Source organism: Electrophorus electricus, chromosome 11 (genome assembly GCF_013358815.1).
Source record: "Electrophorus electricus isolate fEleEle1 chromosome 11, fEleEle1.pri, whole genome shotgun sequence".
In the NCBI taxonomy this organism is placed as follows: Eukaryota; Metazoa; Chordata; class Actinopteri; order Gymnotiformes; family Gymnotidae; genus Electrophorus; species Electrophorus electricus.
The window spans coordinates 21,217,880-21,229,726 of NC_049545.1; the positions used below are offsets into that span (position 1 = coordinate 21,217,880).

At 37.2% G+C, this 11,847-nt stretch overlaps 1 protein-coding gene across 6 annotated transcripts in view; it reads left to right on the forward strand.

The window, feature by feature from the left end:
* The first annotated feature begins 2,851 nt into the window (after positions 1–2,851).
* LOC113587872 overlaps positions 2,852–11,847 on the forward strand; it is a 25,971-nt gene continuing 16,975 nt past the window's right edge. For all 6 annotated transcript variants that reach the window (XR_004776631.1, XR_004776632.1, XM_035531241.1 and 3 more), the window contains exons 1-11: positions 2,852–3,010; positions 4,931–5,275; positions 5,519–5,869; positions 6,076–6,177; positions 6,266–6,358; positions 6,772–6,864; positions 9,194–9,268; positions 9,493–9,594; positions 9,836–9,934; positions 11,509–11,607; positions 11,729–11,830. Coding sequence is in view for 4 of the 6 variants with exons in the window: in XM_035531241.1 (XP_035387134.1) it covers positions 2,956–3,010; positions 4,931–5,275; positions 5,519–5,869; positions 6,076–6,177; positions 6,266–6,358; positions 6,772–6,864; positions 9,194–9,268; positions 9,493–9,594; positions 9,836–9,934; positions 11,509–11,607; positions 11,729–11,830 (1,516 nt within the window). In the remaining 2 variants the exon portion in view is untranslated. The remainder of the gene's footprint in view (positions 3,011–4,930; positions 5,276–5,518; positions 5,870–6,075; positions 6,178–6,265; positions 6,359–6,771; positions 6,865–9,193; positions 9,269–9,492; positions 9,595–9,835; positions 9,935–11,508; positions 11,608–11,728; positions 11,831–11,847) is intronic.

The following is an 11,847-nucleotide window of genomic DNA, read 5'->3' on the forward strand; positions in this document are numbered from 1 at the left end:
CTGTGGAACACACCACTCACAGAAAAGAATGATTCCCCACACTGTGAGCATACTAATGCCCCCTTGGAGTACAGAGTAACCAAATAATTTCCCATGCATGACAATGTCCATAGAACTGGGGAATTTATCACAGAAAGAAATACAAATATAAACTTATCAGTGTGATAAGAGGAAGGTTTTCTTGCAGCCTGCTGACAGGAAGCTATTTATTTCACCTGTTCCTCACATTTGCCCCGAAGGACTGCGATAAGGGCAAGGACAGCAAACAGAAAGGTAAAGAAAGTAAAATTCAATAGAAAAGAACACCTTCAGTGAGAAGTCTAGACACTCACCCTGCCAGCTGAAATGCGAGAACATAGACCCATCCACTGAGAGGCCTGGCCTCGGAGAAACGATTCCAAAGCTGAGCCTTGTGGGTGCCCTCCCTGAAGAGAGGCTACCTGCTTGCAATCAGAGAGATGGGCGCTCCTGAACACAACTTCCTGCTAAAAAAAACACAATGCTAAAAGAACACAACGCCAAGAGAACACAGTGATAATATCTATTTTTCATGAAACTCATGTATTACAGCAGGGAAATAGCAACAGATGAATTATTTGGAGGTAGGAAAGAAATAATTGGCTTGTGGCGACCACTCGGACACAGAACCAATATTTCTTATAATTCTTTCCCATGTTCATGTGTGTTTGCATTAACGCTACTGTTAGTAGATTGGATAACTACCTTTCCCATGTACAATAAAAGGGTGACTGAATTGTGTGAACTGTGATAACAAGGAAGCGGCGGTGTTGAGATAAACAACGGGTGATCTTTTTAACTCTGCAACCAGAATGAGTTATCCCCTTCCATGGATCTCAGTGTCCACAATGGTGACCCTGTTTTCTCTGAAGTGATTTCGGAGTTTTACGGTGCATGATGTCTAACGCAGTTTCCCTCAAATTAGCTCATTTCTGTTCTGTAGGTATCCTAACGATTATGTTAAATATGACTAGTGCAATGCTAAACAAAAAAGTGTCACCGTTACTCCTAGATATGGACTCATGAAAACATTGCCACATGTAACTTTATCCTGAGATGACTTCTTGCAAGTACAAAAGAAGTTTATTAGTTACATGGCCTGCCAGCCACCACCACACATCATCTCCATTCAGCCCACTGATGTGTCAGTATCTGTCACTATTGGCGCCAGCATCCGTAATACTGTACATATCGTGCATACATTTTTATGGGGTTTTTTTTCCATTATTTTACATTTTGTATTGAAAATAAAATTGCAATAACAGTATTTGGATTATTTTTAATAAATGATATATTTGAGAAGGAGACGCATTTTTGGCTGCGAACTCTGTGTCCACCCACAGCGTTATTGTGCGAGTACATTTGAAGGCCAGTGTACTTATTTGGTTCACTGCTTGGCTAACATTTCTGGCACTCAGTCGTGATTGCTGGCAGTGTTGGATTTAGCAGGACTTTAGGTTTGTGTGTTAGCAAGTAAATAAGTATAGAAAGGTGCAAAAGAAAACAAATGAACTTTTTTTGGCTTTTGAAAATAAACTTAGAATGTGCAGTACTCTAAGCAGAGAAGATCCTGACCAGTGCAGTCAGGTAATTTTAGTGTTAGCATGAACACTATGACAGAAGCTACATATCCATCATCCTGCAGTATAGGAATATTTCATTTCAGCTTGCTTTTTTATTGTTTACTGCAACAGCTTGGTTTGGTCTTGCGGTTGCATTTTTTTTAACTATTTTTCTGTATCTTTACCTTTATTGTTACTGTATTTAACTGTACTTAATGAGGTAGCTTTGCAGGCATATTGCACGTTTCTCTGGACTGTATTTAATCTCTCTTGCTCGCTCACTCCATATGTGCGTCACTGTTTACTCCGCCATGTAAACCTGGTTTGCCTGCCTCTGTCTCTCTGTATTGTTTATTGTGCCTGCACACCGAGGCTTCCAGTAATGTTCCCTAGTGATTCCTGATTCAATAAATCATAGACCAGAGAACAAAAACAGTACAGAAGGGTGCTCTACATATACATGAGGATCAGTATGGTAAACCAGCTGTTTACGTCAGTGAGGAGACACTCTTACTCAGAGTGACTTGCGCACACATCAGCATGTATTCGGTGGCAGCACACATGCTAACTGGGAATCAAACCAATGAGCTGAACATTGAAGGGCCTGTGCTACCTGGTGAGCTACAAACTTTGCAAGCTTTATGGAATTATCTGGACTCTGCACAACCCCACAAACATAGCTCACCTTTCTGGAATTCATACAAAACAATTTTAACATGGTTTCCATTGTTGATTTAAGTTTTGACCCTTTTGGCTTTTCATAGTTGTATTTCTGCATTCCATACACTTTGTTATTCAAAAGCAAACAAATAAAAACATAGTAGCACAAAATCAACTCACTCTCACTCCATTCAGAGATTTTAGAATTTCTACAAAAGCTACCCAAAGAAATTGTGAATAATTATCTTCTTTTTTCAGAAACCCAGTGTTCATTGTTAAATAGTGAAACTAAGAAACAGTGAGTGTTGAAAGGTGAGACTGAAGTTTTACACTCTGTCAAGCTGCTCTTGGAGACCAAGCTCAAAATACACACACACACACACACACACACACACACACACACACACACACACACACACACACACACACTCACACACACACACACACACACACACACACACTCACACACACACACACACACATACACATACACACACACACACACACACACACACACACACACACACACACACACACACACACACACACACTCACCCTTCCTTCTTTGTACTGACCACTCCCCTGGGTATTTCCTTGTTTCACCATTCAGACAGCATACGCCAGCTATGTTTGGGTTCAGTGTAACACATTAACGTTACGTCTTTAACTGAACATGCGTTGATGCTGTGTAGTACTGCTTCACTGTACATGGGACATGTGTTTTTGTTCTTCATTGTTCTTGGTGCTTCTGCTCGCTGTTGGACATGAAGGTAAGGTGCAAACGGAGTCATGTGTTACAGCTGGACTCAACAGGAACTGTGTTTTCCAAATGCTTTGTAATGATAATACTAATTTATTGATGCATTATTTTAACACGTTCCCTTTATTTAACTCACCGCCCTTTATAATAATATGAACTTGTAATTGTTGTTATTGTTAAACCTTGAACAAACCAGCTACAGTCATCAGTAGCCTCCTACTTGCTTAAACAGCTTTAATGTAATTAGTATAGCAGTAGTAATAGTAGTTTTAGCAGTAGCAATAGTATTAGCAGAAGTAGTAGTTTTTGTAGTATTACTGGAAGGAATAATCGCATAGAGGGTAGTAGGGTGGACTCTGATCCACCCCCACAGTCTGAGTGATCTCCAGCCAAGATAATGGTGGATTAGTCTGTGTTTTCAAGGTTGCTACACCATCATGTTTGTTTTCTCTCCAAGTGCAATTTCATTCATGTGTGTTAAAGCATTATGAGCATAGAGGATAGCCAGTACAGAACTGGCACCAGCCCCGGATCTGATAGAACCCATAAAGTCAGTTAATCAATAGATAAATATCTCCTTATACTGTTGGTGTGGACCTGGTCAAGACAGACTGTAGGGCTTGTGTCAGGCTTGTCTAAGGTAGTAACCCAGCTGACTTCTGTTTGTGATATAATCACATGAAGGGGAGAGTGTATTTTGCGACATATCCTAGTTACAAATCTCGGTTATATTATGCAACTGTATCATGATTTTTCCACTTATGGGGAATTAACATTCAAATCAGTACTATCCCCATGTTATGCAACAGTAAGATTTCCTCATTTAAGTGACAGTACCATGACTGAATAGTATTGTGTACTCTGGAAATTAAGATAATTTTTAAAAATTATTTAAACTAAAAAATCTAATATATATAGAGAGAGCCTAAAGAAAGGAGAGGTAGTATTGGGATTTTGGGAAAGTATGTATGAACAGAAATGGCAAAAGTCCATGTATAGCAACACAGGGATCAATGAGGTTGCACAGAAGTGTACAACACATATAAACTCTATCTCAGACAATGATGAGTGCAATAACAAACAATATATAAACTATAGGTGCTAGAGTTTCGGTTACCCAACAGGTGCAGGATCAATATTCAGGTGTGATTTTTTTCTGGTTTCTATTAAAAGCATCCTGATCACAGCCATAAAAGAGTTTAAAAAGGTTGACATATACTGATTAATCAGTCAAATGATATCAACGTACAGTAGTGGTGCCAACAGTGGTGGATTAAAACTTTCATTTGGCTATAAAGGTATTGCTGCTTTTTAAATAAAGAGCAGATATATGCATACCTAAGTCAGTGATCATATACTACAGATCTGTACACGCCTCCTAACATATTCAACAATGACACCTCTCTAGACAGACCTGGAAGAAGTAGCAACAGTACTCAGAAGTAGCAGTAGTACTAATAGTAGTATTAGTATTAGCATTAGCAGTAATACTAATAATGTAGTAGCAGTTATACTAATAGTATAACTAATAGTAGTAGTACCAGCAGTAGTACTGATAGTATTAATAGTAGTAGTAGTAGTAGTAGTAGTAGTAGTAGCAGTAGTAGTAGTAGTAGTAGCAGTAATACTAATAATATTACTAATAGTAGTAGTAGTAGCAGTAATACTAATAATATTACTAATAGTAGTAGTAGTAGCTGTAGTACTAATATTATTACTAATAGTAGTAGTAGCAGCAGCAGTAGTACTAATAATATTACTATAGTAGTAATAGTAGTAGTAGCAGTTAACTTTTGGTTGAAACATTTTGTTGTTTGTTTTTTGTCTTTCAAAATAATGTTTAAAAAATAATAAAATGCCAACACAATCATTTTTAGCAACGCTTAAAATACTAAACATATACATAGACAAAATTGTTGTTTTAACCCAGGTCTGCATGTGCAAGGCCCCTCTGGTCCTCTAGTGGCCCAGTTAGGAGACTCCATCCTGCTGCCGTGCTTCACTCAGGTCCCCCTGCCTCTGGAGGGGCTGCGGGTGGAATGGAGAAAGACAGACGCAGAATCTCTGGTGAACATCTTCCAGCACGGAGGAAGCAGGCCAGAACTTCAGAGTCAGTCTTTTAGCGGAAGGGCGCACTTTTTCCCAGATGAGATATCGAAAGGGAATTTCTCCATCTTACTCAGAAATGTGGAAAGAAAGGATGCTGGAATTTACCGGTGCAAAGTGAGTTTGCACAGAGAGTCCAGTGAAACTGAAATGGAAATTAAAGATATTGGTAGGTAAACTTCATTTGCATAAACTAAGTGATCTATCTGAATGAACATAAAATGTCTCATTAACAGCAACAACAAAAATAATAATAATAATAATAATGGTGATGATGATGTTCAACAAACTGATCGAGCTCTGGTTTATATTAACCATGCCCAAAGAAAAATTTCGTCTATTCATCATGCCACTACATTTCTTTACATTTATATGAATTTTTTGTCTACTTTTGCCCTGCTAACTTTTGCAGAGCGTCTAGTGGTGACAGGAGCAGATCGTGCCGTGGTTGCCTCTGTGGGTGAGGAGGTCATACTGAACTGCTCTGTAGACTCTCATCTACCAGCCAACAAAATAGAACAAGTGTCCTGGAGAAGGACGGACGGAGACATCCCGGTCCTGCTCTTTCAAGACAACGAGACCTTCCCGGAGTCTTCACATGAGCGTTATCAGGGAAGAACTGAGTTCTTCATCACGGAAATTCCCAAAGGAAACTTCTCACTAAAGCTGAGGAATGTTAAGATGGAGGACAAAGGGGAATTCATGTGTGAAGTCCACACTAGTGACAAGTCAGGATACGCCATTGTGGTTCTGCAAAGAATCGGTAATGAAAGGAATTACTCTTAATATGTTTTATTTGTTTCTGTAATTCTATAATTCTGTTGCTTGCTTGCTTCACTTGCATGCTTTTCTTTGAGGTAATTTCAAGAACTTGTGAATAAATAGCATAAATGTTTATGAGGAATATGCTGAAATAAATAAGAATATCAAATACTTTTAATATGAATTCTTGTGCATTTATTCCTACAGGTTTCTCTGTGTCCCATGTTTTGGTGCTGGTGTTGTGCATTGCTACATTACTGCTTGCAGTGGGATTGTGTATTCCTGTTTTCATCCAGATAGGAAAGAAAGGTATTTCATTAGTCTATGTCTGTATCATGAATGAATTCATGCTGTGTTTACACTTGCATTAATAATATGCTAATTGGTTCTTTCCTAGTTTCTAGTGAAAAGGCCATGCAAATTCACACTTCTCTGATCCTCTGTCCAAACATTTGTATGTGTGCTGCCTTCATCTTGTGGTCAACAGAAGGTAAATTCATGATGATTTTTCTCCATTCTCCAGGGTTCCCACTGGTCATGGAATTTCTAGAATGTAATTGAAATTTATAAAGTCTATTCCCGAGATGTTCTTTTAGGGAATTTTGTTATTATATTTATGATTTATTTGCCATTTATTGAAATGTTATGTTTTCATGTGTTCCCGGTATTGTGTGAGTGGTTGTTATGGTTACTTTATTTTTCCATGCCCATGTAACAAAGGTATACTGTTTCTCTGTTTTCAGTATAGGTCATGGAAATTCAGATTTTCACTCAATGAAAGTCAGGGAAAAGTCAGGGAATTTGCCATTTGACTTAAAGTGGGATCCCTGATCCTCATATTGCACACCTCATGTTGCCATGTAGATTAAGTTTTATAGTTTGTTATTTTACCTTTCCTTGTAGGGTTTCTCACCGAGGTTGTCACTTGTTCAACTATCAGCATCATACGTCCTCTTCTGTTAATAAAGACCCATCCACATCTCAGTAGACTTCCAGGTAAGTTCATCTGTCATGTGATGAATCATGAATTGTTCATTCTTATTGTTGTGAAGAACATCAGAAATACACACCACTGTCCTTATTAGAAACATACAGTAACTGGAGCAGAGATATGACTACAGATTATAGTTTTTGTTAGCCACCTTCCAAGTTTTTATCAATTGCCAATTTTTGTATTTGTTTATTTTTATTTGTAGAAATATGCACAGGGTCCCAAGATTTATAGCGATGCCATTCTAGATGAAAATTAAAACCTTTCTAATATAAGGAAAAGCATAAGTCAATGTGAGGTCAAAGCCTATGTGAGGTCTTTTGAGGATGGGGCAACCTCCAATTAAGTAATATTGTCTAATTAAGCAATATTTCTCCAATTAAACAATATTGTTTTCAAGTAAGCAATACTCTTCTCCAGGCAAGAATGCATCTTTAATCCTAACTATAATATTTAGATCAATACTAATCGGTATTAACCAGTTCAAATAAACAATTTCCAATTGAAATGCATCTGTGAGACAGCTAACCATAAACTTGTTTATGCTGTCAGGTCAAAAAACAAGACTTGATTTAACTGAATGGTAGCAATCACAAAACACTTCTATCCGATTACTTTTGCCAATTTCACCGTGCAATAATAAGCTCAGCAAAGGACTCATCTTAAGTGAATTAGGTTGAGTCATGCATGTGAATGAAGATTTGATGACCATGTTTATAGTGGACTCCCAGGTAAACCTAGTGAAGCACTAGCAAGAACCAGTTCACCCAGGTAATGATGTTATATGTTCTGGGAATGATTGTAGATCAAGAACATCTTCCCAGTGAGCTCTATAGAAGCAAAGAGGGCACGTTATGGCACTGCGTCCACGTGAAGTTTCAATTTCAAAAGGTATCTGTAAAACAAAGAGGGTGGTCATTTAAACTTTTTTTACATTTCAATAAAAGAAGCATTAGTGTATAAATCAGCCAACCTATTGATGCCTTTCCTGTACCAAACACTAAAGGCTTGATCCACTGTAGTGGGAGTAATTAAGTGAATTTTTTTTTTCAATTGGGACACAAATTAGAAAATCCAGCAAAACCAAAATGTCATTAAAGCTTCAAAGATCTAACAACTTGATAAAGATATGTTAATTAGAACAGGTAGTGGTAATGAGCTGTAATTAAGCTTGAAGATGAAGATGAAGATGAAAATGAAGATGAAGATGAAGATGAAGAAGGTATATGCTGTTTAAGTGCTCCAGTTAAGATGTGGTTAGTCCCATTTTCTGCAGGTTCTTCTTTCTATAGTCATTGAAGTAGATTTCCCTCCACAAACAAAAGACAATAGAATAATATTAGTTGAGCTACAAAAGCTCTTTTTTGGTATACAGGAGGGCATTAGAACATATACATAAACCTCATAAAACTCATTAAATCTAATTTAAATGCAGTTCAACCCTACAATCCTACCAGTGATAAATATAAGATTCCCATTTCTGAAGACATCATTTCAGGCTATTGAGCTGCAACAGAAACTTTTTGAGTAAAGTTTAAAGAATGTATTCTTTATTTCTATTAGAATGATGGTTGTCTTTGTTATTTACAAGGGAAACATACATTTTGAAAAATACACCTTATAAGTCGAGAATCTTTTCTTCATATAGATGTGGTGAAGAGGATGTAACACATTGTTAATCTACTCTGAGTTGTAAATAATTGATCTTCACTGAATAGGCAATAATTGCACCTCTAATCACTACTGCTAGAGTTTCATATAAAACCACAAGAGGAACAGAGTCAGACTTACTTTCCAAAATCAAATTTTCCAAAATAAAATCTATTGCAGTAGAAAGTGATCAACAAAAACTCATGATCACGTGGTATGCAGTCTCATTTTTAGTAGAGACATGAGGAAACATGGTCAGAGTCCCATTGCGCTTGATGTAAAAGGAAACAGACTTATCTACAAAGAAGTGCTAAATAAGAAGTCTATCCTGGAATAATAGTGGGAAACTTGTAAAAAGATGGAAAAGCATTTTCACCTGGATAGGAGAAGCACTATGAGTCTAAACCAACTATTTTGGACAAAATGTTTAAAATGTCTGCACATGTTTTAAGCAGAGAAAATTAACTTCTTATGTAGCATAAGGGTTAATAACTTTATACCAACAAAATGGACCTATATGAGAGAGATACCTAACGGTCAGGAGTTGCCAGCCATTATATTGTTTCAAATAAAGACCCTGGTTTATATTTTACATAATTTTATTACTTTGTTAAAATTATTTGTAATTTATTCATATTAAACTTGATTTAAATAATTTAATGAATAAATGAATGTGTTTTCCAGACCGCTTGGAAAAAGCAGTGAAGTTCATGGCTGTTCCAGTGTATCATTCAGTTTTAGCTACAGCTGTATGCGCAGGTAAGCGAGCAGGGCTTGAAATAATTCATATGCATGTGTAAATATGACACTGGTGTTTTATTTTTAATATGACCCACTGCCATAGCCTTATGAACATGCTTAGCTTTTTCTTATTTATCAGGATCGGTTCCTGATTTCAGTTTACTTCTTAGGAAGAGAAATGTATGCCTTTTCAGGTATAAACTTGGTCATTCATCTGTCACTTGTATTTGTCTGTTCTTTAGGTACTTTTGAAGAGGTTAGACGGACAGGGACAGAATTTGGACATATTGCAACAATGATGGTGGTGTTAGGAGTGGTGATTTTCACTGGTGCTGTTATTTTAGGTAAGAAAAGACAACACAACTAAGAGGCTTGATTTTCTTTGATCAACATCATTAAAATTGCATCTGTATCTAGCTATATCTGAATAACGTTTAATATTCATGTGGAATCAATGATATTCTGCAATTTAATATATTTCTTTCAATATATTTTACACTGATGTACTAAAATCCCTCAAACCTACCCCTGACCCTGACCCTCTCCCACCCCTGGTTCCACCCCCACACCCCCACTGTTTTACAGCAAGTTACAACTTCAAAATGCAGGCAGCCATGTGCTTGGAAGCAGGGAACTGTGCATTGTTGTGTCTTTTTCTCAGACAAAATAAAGAAGGCTTTGACAGTAAGTAGCTGGTTCATACACAACTGATACCTAAAAATCTAGTTTATTTTAAAACATTTACTGCTTTTAAATATGGACTATGATTTGCTTTGTATCCCTCATGTAAGTCTTCCATATTAGAGTAATCTCTCACATATTTTAACTTTGATCTTTGCTATGTACTGCCATCTCTGTTTCTCAAAACAGAGGCTCCCTAACTTTACATTTACATTTATGACATTCATTTCCATTTGGAGATTAATAGAGTGTTATTTTATCTTAGTTAGGCAGTCAACTTTAACCAGAGCCACTTTAGGGCTTTAGTTGTCTACCCAGAGAAGCATCGTTATCTTAGACAAATAGATTCTTCTAGTCCTTTGTTCGTATACACATGCCCCTCTTTCGCCCTCCAGTGTTTCCCACGTGTATTTCATTACATGAGGGAAAAAAAAGATCTTTGTTGTTTTAGCATAGATCTTTGGTTTGCATAATTGTTTTTATTCAAATGGACATCAAACATTAAGTTAACTGAAAAATAAATCTGTATTGTACATATTATACACCATAGTAACACTTTTAAATCTGGTTTTTATACCATGCGAAAATTCACAATAGCTCCCCCTACCTTTGAACCCCAGACACAGCAGTTATGGATGACCTTCTTTACATCAGTCTATGTGACCTGACATCACAAACACATTTTACCTTTAAAGGCCTGCACCCAAACCTATATACCCATAGGTTACTAGACATGGAATTGATGTTCGGCCTTAAGAACACAAACCCGGAAGTTTCCCTAGTTTCTGCTCAGTTGTTTATTGGGCTGCAGTGTTTAGCTTTACAAAATCAAATATTAATTATGAAAAACCATCAGTGGGGATTTTAATTGACTATGGACCATTTAACTACAAAAACACTTTATAGAGCAAAAGCAAATATATCTTTATTTTTTGGCAAAATACAATCACATCTGCTGTTTCTGTGTACTTTTACAAATTATTTAACAGGCAGCCAAAACTTTGAACGTTTGCATTGAAAAGAAAGAAGCCTAAGAAGACAAGACCTGAAAAAACAAAAGTAGAGGACACATGTGCAGCCATGCAGAGCAATGAATACATACAGAACCCAGAGGGTGTATGTGTACCTATGAAGAGTACTGAACATATACAAAGCAAAGATGGCATTGCACTTCTGTGTAAAGACACGTGATCACATGCTACATGATTCATGCCACACTTTAGCCCCACTTCACTGCCTTTAATTATGTTTCAGAAAAATGCACATGTGTATACCAGACTGTAACACACAGATTTATAACAGACTCGAGGAACTCAAGAGGTAATGTAATTGTACCTTGCCACAGGGAAGCATATCCTGCTTATATTTCATGAGAGAGGCTCACAACACAGAACAGTGAATTACATAATTGGACAAAAAAGATATCAGGTGTTTTTGGTTTCTTTGTATTTCATCTTAAGTATGTAAAACTCAAATCAAAATGCATAAATGTCCCAGTTCCAATGATGGTCTTAGTTGCTTAGACATTACTTTCTTATTTACCTTCTCTGTCCTACACGCTTCTCTGAATGTTCTAGCCAGCTTCCAGATACCCACCGTACTGCCATCTATAGGCTTGGGAGTAATGATGGTCCTCGTTCTACAGGAGTATGGTTTCCAGGGAAAACCCCTCAAGTGTAAGTACAATGTTGTCTAATGCTCCCAGTAACTTCAGCTCCTCCTGACCTCTGTTAACGTTTAACGGTTAACAGAAGAGTTAACCTTAATGTTGTGGTTTTGAATCCTTTATTGGCGTAGGTCTCCATATTGCTCTGTTAACAGTGATGGTGGTGGTGTTCAGCACGGGTGGAACGACGGCTTGCATTTTCTTCATTACCGCCTTGAGAATTACCTTCAAAGGTATTCACATACTAGCC